The sequence below is a fragment of the Chiloscyllium plagiosum genome, chromosome 30 (assembly GCF_004010195.1).
Source record: "Chiloscyllium plagiosum isolate BGI_BamShark_2017 chromosome 30, ASM401019v2, whole genome shotgun sequence".
NCBI lineage: Eukaryota > Metazoa > Chordata > Chondrichthyes > Orectolobiformes > Hemiscylliidae > Chiloscyllium > Chiloscyllium plagiosum.
This window is the reverse complement of record NC_057739.1, coordinates 23,454,006-23,469,815: the sequence shown is the minus strand read 5'-3', so window position 1 is coordinate 23,469,815 and position 15,810 is coordinate 23,454,006. Positions and strand designations below refer to the sequence as shown.

The following is a 15,810-nucleotide window of genomic DNA, read 5'->3' as shown; positions in this document are numbered from 1 at the left end:
CTTTGTTTTGAAAACTATTTCACAAAGAGGTTACAGCAAATGTATGGCTAGGTTAATTGTGTGGGCAAAGATGTGACAAATGTAGTATAATATGGCAAAATTTGAGATTGTCCATTTTGACAGGAAGGATGACAAAAAGCATTGTCTAAATGGTGAGAGATTGCAGGATTCTAAGGAGCAGAGGGATCTGAGTATTCTACTGCATAAATCACAAAAGGTTAGCATGCAGTTACAGCAAGTGGATAAGAAAAATAATGCAATGGTACCAATTATTGTAAAGGGGATTGGATACAAATGTAGGGACCTTATACAAGGCACTAGCTTGATTGTTTCTGGAGGATTATGCACAGTGCTAGTCAGCTTATTGAAGGAAGAAGTGTAAATGTGTTGGAATCAGTTCAGAGAAGATTTACTCAATAACACCTGCAAACAGAGATTGTCATCTGAGGAAACATTGGATAAGCTAGGTCTATATCTGCTGGAGTTTCGAAGGCTGAGGTCACTTGATTGAAGCATATAAGCTCCTCAAAGGTCTTGACAGAGGGATTTGGAGAAGATGTTTTGTCTTGCAGGAAAATCTATAACTAGTGGCATTAGTACCAGATGTTTGGAGGGAGGCGAATGTTGTTCCTCTGTTCAAGAAATGGAATAAGGAAATCCCTGGGAAATACAGACCAGTCAGTCTTACATCTGTGGTTAATGAAGCACTGGAAAGGATTCTGAGAGACATGATTTATGACTAAGTTTGATTAAAGATAGTCAGTATGGCTTTGTGAGGGGCAGGCCTTACTGAGTTCTTTGAGGATGTGATGATACAAGTTGACAAAGATTGAGTAGTGGATGTGGTATATACGGATTTCAGTAAAGCATTTGATATAGTTCCCACGGCAGGCTCATTCAGAAAGGAGGTACGGGATACAGGGAAATTGGGCTCTCTGGATACAGAATTGGCTGGCCGAAAGAAGACAGCAAGTGGCCGTGGATGGAAAGTATTCCACCTGGAGGTCAGTAGCCAGTGGTATCCCGCAGGTATCTATTCTTGGGCCTTTGCTTTTTGTAGATTTTATAAATGACTTGGATGAAGAAGCGAAAGGGTGGGTTAGTAAGTTTGCCAATGACACAAAGGTCAGTCATGTTGTAGCTAGTATCGAGCGCTGTTGCAGGCTACAACAAGACATTGACAGGATGTAGAGCTGGGCTGAGAAGTGGCGGATGGAGTTCAACCTGGATAAATGTGAAGTGATTTATTTTGGAAGGTCGAATTTGAATGCTGAATACATGGTTAAAGACAGGATTCTTGGCAATGTGGAGGAACAGAGGGAGCTTGGGGTCCATGTACGTAGATCCCTCAAAGGTGCCACCCAAGTTGATAGGGTTGTTAAGAAGGCTTTAGTGTTTTGACTGTCATTAACTGGAATTGAAGTTAAGAACTGCGAGGTTTTGCTGCAGTCCTGGTTAGACCACACTTTGAGTATTGTGTCCAGTTCAGGTCGCGTCATTATAGGAAGGATGTAGATGCTTTAGAAAGGGTGCAGAGGAGATTTACCAGGATGCTGCCTAGATTGTCATTAGTACCAGACAAGTGTCACTGGCCACTGACCTCCAGGTGGAATACTTTCCATCCACGACCACTTGCTGTCATCTTTCGGCAAGCCAATTCTGTATTCAGACAGCCAAATTACTCTATGTCCCATACCTCCTAACTTTCTGAATGAGCCTACCATGGGAACCTTCTCAAATGCCTTACTGAAATCCATATACACCACATCCACTGCTCAACCTTGGTCAACTTGTATCATCACATCCTCAAAGAACTCAGTAAGGCTTGTGAGGCATGACCTGCCCCCCCACAAAGCTGTGCTGACTATCGTTAATCAAACTTAGTCATAAATTCTATCCCTCAGACTCCTTTCCAGTGCCTCACTAACCACAGATGTAAGAGTGACTGGTCTGTATTTCCCAGGGATTTCCCTATTCCATTTTTTGAACAAAGGAACAACATTCGCCTCCCTCCAAACATCTGGTACTAATGACACTTGTCTTATGAAGAGAAGTTGAGTGTGCTAGGGCTTTTCACACTGGAGAGAAGGAAAAGAGGTGACTTGATAGAGGTGCACAAGGTAATGAGACGCATATTTAGAGTAGATGGGCAGAAATTGCTGTCACGAGGGCTCATCATTTTAAAGTGGTTGTAGAAAGGTATAGGGGAGATGTCAGAGGTAGATTCTTTACGCAGAGTGGTGGGTGCGTGGAATGTGAAATACTATCTGCCAGGGTGATCGTAGAGTCAGAGAGATTAGGGACATTTAAGCAACTGCTGGACAAGCACGTGGTCGGCAGTAAATTGAGGGGTGTGTAGGTTAGGTTGATCTTAGATTAAGATAATTGATCAGCACAACATCATGGGCTGAAGGGCCTGTGCAACACTGTTCTATGTTCTATGTTGAACTAAGAGTGCACAGAGCAGCACATGCATGGTTTTCCTGGCAAGGTTATCCTCAGGAACCTAACTGTGGTATTAACATTGACTCCAATGGGAAACCATTGCTTCACTTAAACTTGTTTTACTTAAAGTCATGATTTTCAGGATGAAAGGCCGTGACTTTAAGTAATGACACTCTGCATCCTGAACCCTGGTACTAGGCAGGCAATAGAGCTGTCTCGACTCAGTCATAAAGGGAACTGTATTTATTTCCCTGACTAATCCCTTGATCTTGAAAGCTTCTGACCTTTTAGACTTTGTACTGCAATGGCAGCTAATTCTCGCACTAGACTGGGGTTCCAGCGATTGTAATCTAACAATAATATTGATCTCAAAGAACAAAGAAAATTACAGTCCTTTGGCCCTCCAAGCCTGTGCCAATCCAGATCCTCTATCTAAATCTGCCATCTATTTCCTAAGGGTCTGTATCCCTTTGTTCCCTGCCCATTCATGTATCTGTCTAGATACATCTTAAATGATGCTATTGATCCTGCCCCTACAACCTCCGCTGGCAACGCATTCCAGGCAACCAACACCCTCTGTGTGAAGAACTTGCCATGCATATCTCCCCTAAACTTCTCCCCTCTCACTTTCAACTCGTAACTCCTAGTAATTGAGTCCTCCTCTCTGGATAAAAGTTTCTTGCTATCCACCCTGTCTACACCTCTCATGATTTTGTAGGCTTCAATCAAGTCCCCCCCTCAACCTCCATCTTTCCAATAAAAATAATCCTAATCTATTCAACCTCTCCTCATAGCTAGCACCCTCCATACCAAGCAACATCCTGGTGAACCTCCTCTGCACCCTCTCCAAAGCATCCATGTCACTTTGGTAATGTGGCGACCAGAACTGTGTGCAGTATTCCAAATGTGGTCGAACAAAATCCTATATAACTGTAATATGAGTCATATGATGGTAACAAAGTCCTATGCATCTGTAACATGTCCAAGATGCTATTTCACATTTAAGGAGACTGTTGTTTGTTTCAGTATGCAAAATCATATCTTGTCAGAACAATGCTGAGAAAAGTTAAATGACATGAATAATTTTCCCTTCTTCATAATTATGTAATTAGACATTGTTTTGGTAGATAATCTTGGTAAACTATAACTGTTAATTGCCGTTCAAAACAGTAATTTGTGGTAAGATTGTGCAGAATGTTTGGGAGCAAAACAAGTTTCAAAATAAAAACATTTGCTTATGAAACTTAGCTTGTTATGCATGTTTGAATGCTATTGGTTGAAAAGCACTTGCCTAAAGTTTAACTGCTTTAATATTTCCCAGGTGGATTTGAGTCATATTTATGGAGACTCTCTAGAACGTCAACATCAACTGAGGCTTTTCAAAGATGGAAAACTCAAATATCAGGTAATTGATAAAACTGATTAAAAAAAAATCAAAATTCTGACCTTTGGAACTATTATTAAAGAATAAATGCATCCCACCCCATCCCTGTAACCCTACATTTCCCATGGCAAATCCAACTCATCTGCATATCTTTGGCTTTGGGAGGAAACCAGAGCACCCAGAGGAAACCTGTGCTGACACAGGGAGAATGTGCAAACTCCCCCCAGACAGTAACCTGAAGATGGATTTGAATCCACAGCCCTGGTGCTGTGAGGCAACAGTGCTAGCCATTGAACCACCATGCCACCCTATCTTGAAGCATTTTGGAGGAGATTATGGAAGTAGGGAGGACTGAGGCCATGAAAACAGTGGCAAACAAAGACACTAACTTTCTGACTGACAGCCAGTGTAGGCCAGAAAGTAAAGGGTTGATAGGTCAGCAGCATAATGCAAGTTAGGACATAGGTGCATGAAGATCTGATGCTTATAGAGAGCAAGCTGTTGCTGAAAAAGGCACATTTTGTTAAAGTGTTTTGTATTGTACTTATAGTGGAAGAACTGCCTCCTGACCTTTAAACAGCAGTGATCTCTGAACAGGTTAAAGGACCAGCAGTTACAACTGATAATTGACTTCCGTGTAGAGCCAAAGAGCCTAGCTGACAGAAGTACTAAATTAGTACTTTACATCTGTTTTTGGCAAGGAAGAAGATGCTGCCAGGCCACAGTGAGAAAAGAGATAGATGATTTACTAAAAATTAATAAAGAGGAGGTTTTAGAAAGACTAGATGAATGTAAAGTTACCAGGATCAGATGGAATGCATCTGAAGAAATTGCAGTGTTTTTACTGATAATCTTCACAGACCTTCTTAGATAAGGGATTGGTGCATTGACTGAAGAATTGCTAATATTATGTTTTCATTCAAAAGTGAGGTAAAGGTAAATGCAGCAACTACATGCTAGTCAGTTTAACCGAGATGGCGAGGAAGCATTGGGAAATCATAAGCAGTGATAATATTAACAGCCACATGGACAAGTGAAAATTAAATAAGGAAAGCCAGCACAAATTTGCTGAAGGCAACAAAAACAGAAATTGCTGGAAAAGCTCAGCACCTCTGGCAGCATCTGTAACGAGAAAACAGAGTTAACGTTTCAGGTCCGGTGACTCTTCTTCAGAACTGATAGTAGCAAGGAAAACGTTGGTTTTAATGCAGAAGGTAGGGTGGAGTTAGGGAGTAAACGATAGTGGACATACAGCCCAAAGAGAGAAAAGAACAGTTGGACAGACAAAGGGGTGGATAATGCTCAGCCAAGGAGAATGAATGTGTGCTAATGGGAACTGTTAGTGGCTAACAATGAGTTGTATATTTCTCTTCTTGTAAATCTCTTCTGAACCCTGTTGAGCTTGATAATATCCTTCCTATAAGAGGATGACCCAGAATTGGACACAGTACTCCAGAAGATGCCTCACCAACATCCTGTACAACCTCAACATAACATTCTGATGCCTACACTCAAAGGTCTGACCAATGAAGGCAAGTGCAATAAATGCCTTCTTAACCACCATCTCTATATGTGATGCAAATTGTGTACCTGAACTCCAAGGTCTCTCTGTTCTGCAACACTACCAAAGCCCTGTTTTTAATTATATAAGTCCTGCCCTTGCTTGTTTTACCAAAATGCAATATCTCGCATTTATCCAAATTAAACTCCACCTGCCAGTCTTCAGCCCATGGACCCAATTGATCAAGATCTCTTTGTAGTTTAGATAACCTTCTTCCTGTCCACTATTCTGCCAATCTTGGTGCCATCCACAAACTTACTAACCATGCCTTTTATATTCTCATCTAACTCATTTATATAAATGACAAACAAAAGTGGATGTGGCACCAATCCCTGTGGTACACCGCTGGTCACAAGCCTCCAGTCAAGGTAGCAGACAGAGGATGGTGGTAGAGGATTGCTTTTCTCACTGGAGCCCTATGGCCAGCAGTGCGCTACAGGGATCAGTGCTGGTTCCGCTGCTTTTCGTCATGTATATAAATGATTTGCAGGTGAATATAAGAGGAATGGTTAGTACGTTTGCAGGTGGCACGATAAGTGAAGCTATAGTGGACAGTGAAGAAATTTATCTCAGAAAACAATGGGACCTTGATCAGATGGGCCAATGGGCCAAGGAGTGACAGACAGAGTTTAATTTAGCTAAGTCTGAGGTGTTGGCATTTTGGGAAGGCAAATCAGGGCAGCACTTATGCAGTTAATGGTAGGGTCCTGGGGAGTGTTGCTGAATACAGAGGCCTAGGAGTGCAGATGTATAGTTCCTTGAAAGTGGAGTTGCAGCTCGATAGGGTGGTGAAGAAGGCATTTGGCACACTTGCCTTCATTGGTCAGAGCATTGAGTTTAGGAGTTGGGACATTGTGTTGCGGCTGTACCTGACATTGGTGAGGACACTGTGTACAATTCTCGCCATCCTCTGTAGGAACAATGTTGTTAAACTTGAGAAGGTGCAGAAAAGATTTACAAGGATGTTGCCAGGACTGGAGGGTTTGAATTATAGGGAGAGGCTGGAGCTATTTTCCCTGGAACGTTGGAGGCTGAGGCGTGACCTTATAGAGGTTTATAAAATCATGAGGGGCATGGATAGTGTGTATAACCAATGTCTTTTTCTGAACTCTGGTAGGGGAGTCCAAAACTAGAGGGCATAGGTTTAAGGTGAAAGGGGAAAGATTTCAAAAGAACCTGAAGGGTAACTGTTTCACGAAGAGGGTGGTGCATGTATGGAATGAGCTGCCAGAGGAAGTGGTGGAGGCAGGTACAATTACACCATTTAAAAGACATCTGATTGGGTATATGAACGGGAAAGGATTAGAGAGATATAGGCCAAATGCTGGCAAGTGGGACTAAATTGGGTTGGGATGTCTGTTTGGCACGGATGAGTTGTCTCTGTGTTGTATTACTCTGTAACTCTGTAAGTCATTGAACTAAAGGCCATGTAAATTAAACTAAATTGATCCAGTAATTCTGTAGTGGGTGCAGAAACAGAGAGACCTGTAGATGCATGCGTACAAGTAACTGAAGTTGGTAGGTATGTTGGAAAAAATGTTTAAGAAGTGGAATCTAGATTTTACAGTAGAAGTATGACTTTAATAGGAGGGAAATTCGGATGGGCTTTTTTAAAGCACTGTTCTGTCTCATCTGGAGTATTGTGTACAATTCTGAGCACTGCACTTTAGGAAGGAAGATATGAAGGCTTTAAAATGTTTAGTAGACTGTTTCCAGGGAAAAGGAGCTTCAGTTATGTGGCTAAATTGAAGAATTGGATGTTTTCTTAGATAATACTGAGAGGAGATTTGATAGAAGTGTTCAAAATGATAAGAGGTCTTGGCAGAGAGAAACAATTCACATTGGCAGGTGGGTTGAAAATCTGAAGACACTGATGAAAAGTAATTGACAAGAATAATCAAAGGCTATGAAATGGTGATCAAAAATATTAGTAGGTAGCAATTGATTAGCATCTCATGGAATACACCACCTGAGAGTATCGTGGCTATGGATTCAGTTGCAGTTTGTAAAAAGGAAATCAGATAAGACCCTGAAGGGGAGAAATCAGAGGAAAGAGTGGGACTGACTAACACACTCTTAGAGAGCCAACACAAATTTAATTAGTCAAATGGCCTCCTTCTGTAGGTAAAAGATAGGGAGGAGGGACTTGGGGGCGGGGCGTCGGAAATGTGATAGGTGGAAAGAGGTCAAGGTGAGGGTGATAGGTCAGACTGGGGTGGGGGCGGAGAGGTCGGGAAGAAGATTGCAGGTTAGGAAGGCGGTGCTGAATTTGATGCTGCCTGACCTGCTGCGCTTTTCCAGCAACACATTTCCATCTCTGATCTCCAGCATCTGCAGACCTCACTTTCTCCTGAAGGGGAGAAATCAGAGGAAAGAGTGGGACTGACTAACACACTCTTAGAGAGCCAACACAGATTTAATGAGTCAAATGGCCTCCTTCTGTACTTTGGCCATTGTATGATTCCACAAGCAGACCAAAATGATACCGTGGGGTTTAAATTGAGTCATGTTAGCAGGCTCTTACATAGTATTGAAACTCCCAACTGTTTTCCATGTCAATTCTGGTCTCCATCATTAAAATTAGCCTGAAAATCAGATATGACAAGCCACCAATATTAAGTCAAATCAATTCTTCTGGCACTATTTCATAGTCAACAGTTGGCCACGTTTCTTCTTGAAACTTACTGCAAAGGCAGTGATAAAGAGATTCACATGGAATTGGGCAGGAGAGTTAATGTAGTGAACTACAGATAGCTAACCAGCTGAACCCATGACTGAGTTACACAATCTGTATTTAGTTTCCCAATTCTATGCTTCAAGAATGCTCCAACTCTCAGAGGAAGCAGCAGTATTCAGCGTGTATTGCTTCTATAAACAATGCCTTTGCGATTGAGGTGGATTAACGAAATAGCTAGGATTGTCCTACTAAGTAACAGTGGTAACCCTCTGTTGCTGTTTAATGCTAAAAAGTCTGCTTCCTTTCTCGACAATGATGTTAATCACCATTACTGGCAAACACACAGACATGCCAGGTTTTTTTTTAACAAAGGAGTACTTTCTCCTTTGTTTTCCTCTTGAATGAAGACACTGCTAGTGAGATTGTAGGTGTGTTTGGCCTTTTACCAAGGGATTTCGGAGAATGCGGTTTTATCAGCAGCAACAGGAAATTCAACACCTGCACTCCATGAGCACATAGTGTGCAGAAAATAAACCAGTTTTCATCACAAGCTGAACAAAGTGCCCTCTGAGCTGTTGACTGTGGTGCTATTGTGGCCTTTATGGCATATGCTAATCAGCCCACTGAGGGGGCATTGTTGTGTCCCTGCAGATCTTAGTGATCTAAGTTGTAGGCCTCAGTCGCTGCTGAAGCCTGACTTTTGTGGTGCATGGCTTCTCCAACATGCTCAAGTGAATGAGCCTGTCACATTGAGGAGGAGCACATGGCCCCTTATGCTCTGGGGTAGAGTTGAGGATTATCAGCCACTGTCTCATTGAAAGGTAGGGTTGACCAATGGGCTGAAAGACCTATCTCTGCTTCCATATTTTATGGTCACTCTTTCTTCCGTCTTTTCCACTGCAATAACCATCACCTGTAACTCCTGTTTGTTGGACTCCTTTCACTGCGGTGGTGATAGTCCAAAACCATTTCCTTCATTAAGCTTTTGCAAATTAATGAATGTGGTTGAAATAGTGTTGTCAATAGCTGCCGCATGTAGTTACTGATTTCTGTTGAATGGGGTGGTGCAGTGGTTCAGTGGTTAGCACTGCTGCCTCACAGCACCAAGGTCCCAGGTTCAATTTCAGTCTCGGGCGACTGTCTGTGTGGAGTTTGCACATCCTCCCTGTGTCTGTGTGGGTGTCCTCTGGGTGCTCTGGTTTCCTCCCACAGTCCAAAGATGTGCAGGCCATGTGAATTGGCCATGCTAAATTGCCCATAGAGTTAGGTGCATCATTCAGAGGGAAATGGGTCTGGGTGGGTTACTCCTCGGAGGGTCGGTGCGGACAGGTTGGGCTGAAGGGCCTGTTTCCACACTGTAGGGAATCTAATCTAGTCTAATCAGATGTGCATGGCTGTAAAAGAGGAGGGCAACTTTGTTGAATTCAGGTGCTGATCAAAGCATTGTTGGAAACATAAATAAATTCTGTATTTGGGTCTATTGGATCTATTTATAACACGCATTAGCATAGCACAGATCATTGTTTAAATGGATAATAGAGGCAGAAATTCTCAGTGTATTTATAAACACACTTTGAGATGTGCCTGAGGCATGATATCCTACAGTGCCAGGGGTCACCAACTAGGAAGGTGGATAGCTGCTTTTAAGCCAGAATGGATAGGATGGGTTGAAGGGGCTCATGGTGCTGCAAATCGTTCCACATTTTTCTATCATTTTCCTTGAAAACAGTATCCCGTAAGAAAACCAGTTTACTTGCTATTGCCATCAGAGTCTGGAGTATTCAAAATACAGTGCATTTCATTTTGTTGTCATTCAATTTTTGATGTAATTTTAAAAATTGAATCAACCCTTAATATTATCTCCTCAGTCCACCAATGAATCAGTGACGCTAGAACAAAGCAACATGATTGGCACCCATTCACCACCTTAAATATTCATTCTCTCCTCCACTGACACCCACTGGTAGCAATGTGTACCATCTATAAGTTGCAAGGCTGCAATTTTGCGCAGCACGGTGGCTCAGTGCTTAGCACTGCTGCCTCACAGCACGAGGGTCCCAGGTTCAATCCCAGCCTTGGGCAACTGTCTGTGTGGAGTTTACACATTCTCCCCGTGTCTGTGCGAGTTTCCTCTGGGTGCTCCGGTTGCCTCCCACAGTCCAAAGATGTGCAGGTCAGGTGAATTGGCCATGCTGAATTGCCCATAGTATTAGGTGGATTAGTCAGAGGGAAATGGGTCTGGTTGGGTTACTCTTTGGAGGGTTGGTGTGGAGTTGTGGGGTCGAAGGGCCTGTTTCCACACTGTAGGGAATCTAATCTAATCTAAAAAATTCACCCAGGATCCTCAGACTTTCTAAACCTATGGCCGCTACCATCTTGAGTGGCAAGAGCAGCAAATGCATGGAAACACTGTCACCAGCTCCCTTCTAAGCCGCACAACATTCTGACTTGTAAACATATTCACTGTGATAAAATTCTGAGGTTCCCTTCCTATTAGCACTGCAGGTGGTGACACACCACATCGTCTGCAGCAGTTCAAAAGGGCAGCTCACCACCAACTTCTTCAGGACGTTTAAAGATTTGTACCAAATGTTAGCCTAGCCAGCAACTTCCACATGCTATAAATGAATAAATAAGAAGAACAATTGTTTGTTCAGAAAAGGATAGATGTATGTGTTCAGATAATTGAATCAAGGGGCTTGTAGGTATTAAAATGAACGATTTAAATGATATTGCACATTTTCACTGAGCCCGTTGAAAGCTGGCATAAGACTCACCATTGTGCCTGGAATGGAAGTGATGCACAACTAGCTGTTATGGCTCACACACCATCAACCAAAGGGACTCAGAATTTCACACTCAGAAAGGTTCATGGACTTACTGTAGTGAATGTGATGTGGTCAGCCAGCGGGACATAGAGATGTACAGCACAGAAACAGACCCTTTGGTCCAACTCATCCATGCCAACCAAGTATCCTAAATTAATCTCGTCCCATATGCCAGCATTTGGCCCATCTCCCTCTAACCCTTTCCTGTTCATATACCCAACCAGATACATTTTAAATGCTGTCATTGTATCAGCCTCCACCATTTCCTCTGGCAGCTCATTCCACACATGCACCACCTTCTCTGTGGAAAAAGTTGTCCCTTAGGTCCCTTTTAAATCTTTCCCTTCTCACCTTAAACCTATGCGCTCTAGGTTTAGACGCCCCCACTCAAGGGAAAAGACCTTGTCATCATAGAATATGAATTCCCTGATTGGTGCTATTAATCTGGTCCAGTCAGGGAGCGCTGACTGACAGATAAAAAGAGAGTGTCAGGGATACCTGACTGTGAATGAGGTGTTACTAAAGTCAAGGACTGTTCATATGTAAATAAAGGGTAACTTGATGACAGGATATGGACCTCTGTGGAGTTATTTCACTTACAACATGTACAATCCAAATAAAAATGTTATAGTTTGTCAAAACTGAAACATATGCTTCTCAGACTGATATCGCATTGCATTCCAATAAATATCAGCAGCATTTGAACCAGCATAACCTGTGCAATCGAACAATACCACTTTTATCTTGTGGATACTGTTACAAATGTTGCACTTTACCAAATAGTTCCAATAAATACAGGAAAATATGACAGAAAACTCTTGTTCCTGTCAAAGACATGTGTTAAACTCATGCTCCAAATTATGCTTCAGACCATTTCATTGTCACGCTTTGCCATCAGCACCCATCAGGAAATATGTATTTTGAAAATTGTATTTTTATTTCATTTTTATTCAATTGTGCATATAGCCATGTAAATGCAGCTGAAGTCATTTAAGTAAAGGAATAAAAGGAGAAATGGTTAATTATTTGATTTGCATTAAGGTAGTGAATGGAGAGGTCTTGCCTCCATCCATGAAGGATGTACCCATCCGGATGAAATATCCAGATGTTTTACCAGTGGAGAAACGCCTTGCCATTGGCAATGACTTATTTGGCTTGTTACCTGGACTGATGATGTATGCCACCATCTGGCTTCGAGAACACAACCGAGTCTGCGATATCCTGAAACACGAGCATCCAACTTGGAATGACGAGCAGCTTTTCCAAACGACCAGGCTCATACTCATAGGTATTGGTCATCATCCTTTTTTAAAGGTTTCCTTTCTTCCTTTTGACATGTGTTTCCTTTACCATTTTCTCTCACTAATGTTGGCCAATCATTATATTATTATTAGGTTGCAGGAAATGAAATGGTACAGTGGACCAACATATTGTACTTCTCATTGTTTGATAGTACAAAACTTGAGTATTGCTGAGAAAAATAATATATTTTTGAAGCTTTTCATCTTGTGCTCATATGAAAATAGGAACATACAAAATAATTGCAGAAATAGATCAATTGGCTCCTTTCTGCCATTCAATAAGATCATGACTGATCTCTTTGCGTTTCAAATTGCACATTCCCATCTGTTGCTAATATTCCTTTGCTGAACAAGAATCCATAGATTCTGTCTTAAACATATTCAATAAACCCATCTTCACCACCATTTGATGCAGAGTTTAAACATCACAGAATGCTCTGAGAGGAAAAGAAAATTCTCTTCTTCTCCGTCTGGTTGGGTGACCCCTAATATTAAACAGAGTGCCCCCTCGTTCTGGACTGACTCGCAAGAGGGAACATCATTTCCACATCCACCTTGTCAAGACCATTCGGGATCTTATACACTTCAATCAAAATCATTCACAAAAAATGAAAGGAAAACAACATTTTGAGAGGAGAGTATTGAGTGTTGATGACTGACAATTGCACAGGGCCTTATTTTGCAGACTGAAGGAACATGTACACAAATGTACCTGTTGCAATTCAATACAATAGGTAACAGCCACTCCGTGATTCACTCTGTGGTTTGACAAGCAGTGTCAACCTATCTGATTTAAAATTTAAACAAAAGCATGACAGTTAATTGGCATCAACTAGTTCTTTTCCATTGTAGCACCTCTACCAATCAGAGGCCACTTGTCAACCGAAGGGCACTTTTTCTCTTATATGGAATAAATATTGTTTTCCCTTTAGTATCTTTATTCTCTTGTGAATTCAAATAGCTTTGACAAAATGTATAATTTTTTTCAAATATGTTGTGCTGTAATAAATGTAACGTTCTCCTAAGAGCATTACTTAAAGTTTCAATTCAAGCATGGATCATAGTCCAGTTACCTTTTGATGAAAAAAATTAAAACATGATGTAGATGCTTTGGAGAGGGTACAGCAAAGGTTTACTAGGGTGTTGCCTGGTATGGGGAGTTTTAGCTATGAAGAAAGGTTGAATAGACTGGGTTTGTTTTCACTGGAAGCAGGAGGTTGAGGGGGACCTGTTAGAAGTTTATAAGATTGTGAATGGCATGGATGGAGTGAAAAGTATGAGGCTTTTTCCCAGGGTGGAGGAGTCAATTACAGGGGAACACCAGTTCAAAGTGGGGGAGGAGGGGGGCGGAGTTTAGAAGAGATATGCGAGGCAAGCTTTTCACACAAAGGGTGGTGAGTGCCTGGAACGTGCTGGCAGAGGAAGTGATGGAAGCAGACATGATAACAGCATTCAAGAAGCACCTGAATGAATACATGGATAGGAAAGCTATACAGGGATACGGATCATGCAAGTGAAGACAGTTTTGGAGAGGCAAAATGTGTCAGCACAGACTTGGAGGGCCCAAGGGCGGAGTTGTTCTTTGAATGAAGACAGATGAATAATAAGTGCCTAGATTAATTAAATAAGTATGGCAATAGAGATAAGAACATTGTTGCAACAGTAATAGCAACTTGTATTTACATAGCACCTTCAACATAGGAAAACATCCTCAAGTGTTTCACTGGGGTATAATCAAAAAAATGAACACCAAACTAAATAAGGGAACTTTAGGATGGATGGCCTCAACGGGTGAGGGAGGGGAGGAGTTGCTGGTGAATGAAGGATGGTGATATTCATGTGGGGCCTTGGATCAGAGAAATGGCGGAGGTTTCAAGGCCAGAGGAAACTACAGAGATAGAAAATGTCACAGCTGTAAAAAAGGCAATGAGAATTTCCCTGATCTTGCTAAAATTCTGATAGGCAGCTAGTGTTCTGACTGACTTATTTTGTTTTCTATTCCATTTATACCAATTCTATTTGACACCAAAAGTGAAACCCAAAAGCAACATCATGTCAAATTGGAAGAACAGTGACGCTCAAGTCTATTAAATTGTATTTGATCATTAACAACAATGAAATTTTACAAGGTGAAGTACCTGGAACATGACAAAGTAAAAGTATGATTTTGTGTTTTTATGATTCTTTGTCTCTCTACCTCGCAGGGGAAACTATCAAGATAGTTATTGAGGACTATGTGCAACACCTGAGTGGTTATTACTTTAAGATGACTTTTAACCCGGAACTTCTGTTCAGTGAGCACTTTCAATACAGAAATCGGATTGCAGTTGAGTTCAACCATCTCTACCACTGGCATCCATTAATGCCTGACTGCTTCATTGTGAAAGGCCAAGAGTTTGCCTATGACAACTTTATTTTCAATGTGGACATCCTGATGAAGTTTGGAGTGGAAGCTTTAGTAGAATCATTTGCAAAACAGAGAGCAGGACGGGTAAAAATGTCTTTTATCAAAAGTGATTGAACAATAAGACACTTGGCATGTGGATTTACTGAACTGGTTATATACTTAGGTTAATTATGCAGATGAGTCAAGTTAACTAGCATTGAGGTTAACACATTATTAATTATATTGTCCATAATTCCCAATTTAATGGCGAAAGATGGAATGCATTATACAGATAGAACTCAGCATATCTCCTTCAATACTATTTCTATATTATTCATACTTGTGGGCAAATAAGTAGAAATTAAACATAAAGATTGTAATCCTCTAACCTTGTCAAGATTACTAATGAATGACTTTATAACAATGCAGCAGTTTGTTCCCAAGATCCATGCACAGTGTTGTTATAAAGCCACAAAGTTCTAAACACATCCCTGACAGGACACTCAATATTTCTATCCAGAGCATGCATTCAGCAAGGTTAGGTTAGGTTTTACAATTACTACAGAGCAACTGAAGAACTGTCAGCAGTTTATCCCTGAAGAGTTTGACAGAAACGTCATGTATATTGGCCTCTTTTCACATTGTAGGGACTCTATAATTCTATGATTTTCCGATGAAGTTGTTCAGTTGACCTGCAAAATGGTTGTATTTAGAACACAGGCTCACCAACTCCAAAGAGCACTCAGTGTGTCTCGTTCCAATTACTCGCCCACCTTCTTCTATTCCTTCATTTAATCCACAATGTGGTTGCAAGTGAAATATGCCTCTTTGTTTCCCCAACAGCGTGGTTTCATTTGAAGACCTGATAGGCCATTTGTACAAGTGGCTTATTCCAAGTTTTAATTTCTTCCTTCCTGGTTGGAACAAGGTGTCTGTGCTTCTGTAAGCAAAATAAAATTTTAGAAAATAGGTGATGAAACAAATAATTACTTATCAAAGTAGAATTGTATCCAGCCAGTAATAAGATCTAAACACTATGAAAACTGACCTCCAATTCTGAAATACATGAACTGAATGATCTAAATAGACACGCAAAAAAAAATGTATTTTTGAAATGTCTGTGCATCATGTGCTTTCTTAAGTCAAAGGGCTAAATGGCCTCCTCCTGCTCTTGTTTCTAACATTTTTATGCTCATAACACAATTGTCAATGTACAAAAGTTTTGTTT

The 15,810-nt window shown here is 41.2% G+C and overlaps 1 protein-coding gene across 4 annotated transcripts in view; it reads left to right on the top strand.

Annotated features, from left to right (window-relative positions):
• Positions 1 to 15,810, top strand: part of LOC122564813 (prostaglandin G/H synthase 1-like) — a 104,607-nt gene that overhangs the window by 75,767 nt on the left and 13,030 nt on the right. For 3 of the 4 annotated variants that reach the window (XM_043720098.1, XM_043720100.1, XM_043720101.1), the window contains 3 exons: positions 3,767 to 3,850; positions 11,937 to 12,183; positions 14,401 to 14,687. In XM_043720098.1, coding sequence (XP_043576033.1) covers positions 3,767 to 3,850; positions 11,937 to 12,183; positions 14,401 to 14,687 — 618 coding nt within the window. The remainder of the gene's footprint in view (positions 1 to 3,766; positions 3,851 to 11,936; positions 12,184 to 14,400; positions 14,688 to 15,810) is intronic. The other variant, XM_043720099.1, reaches the window with a different exon arrangement.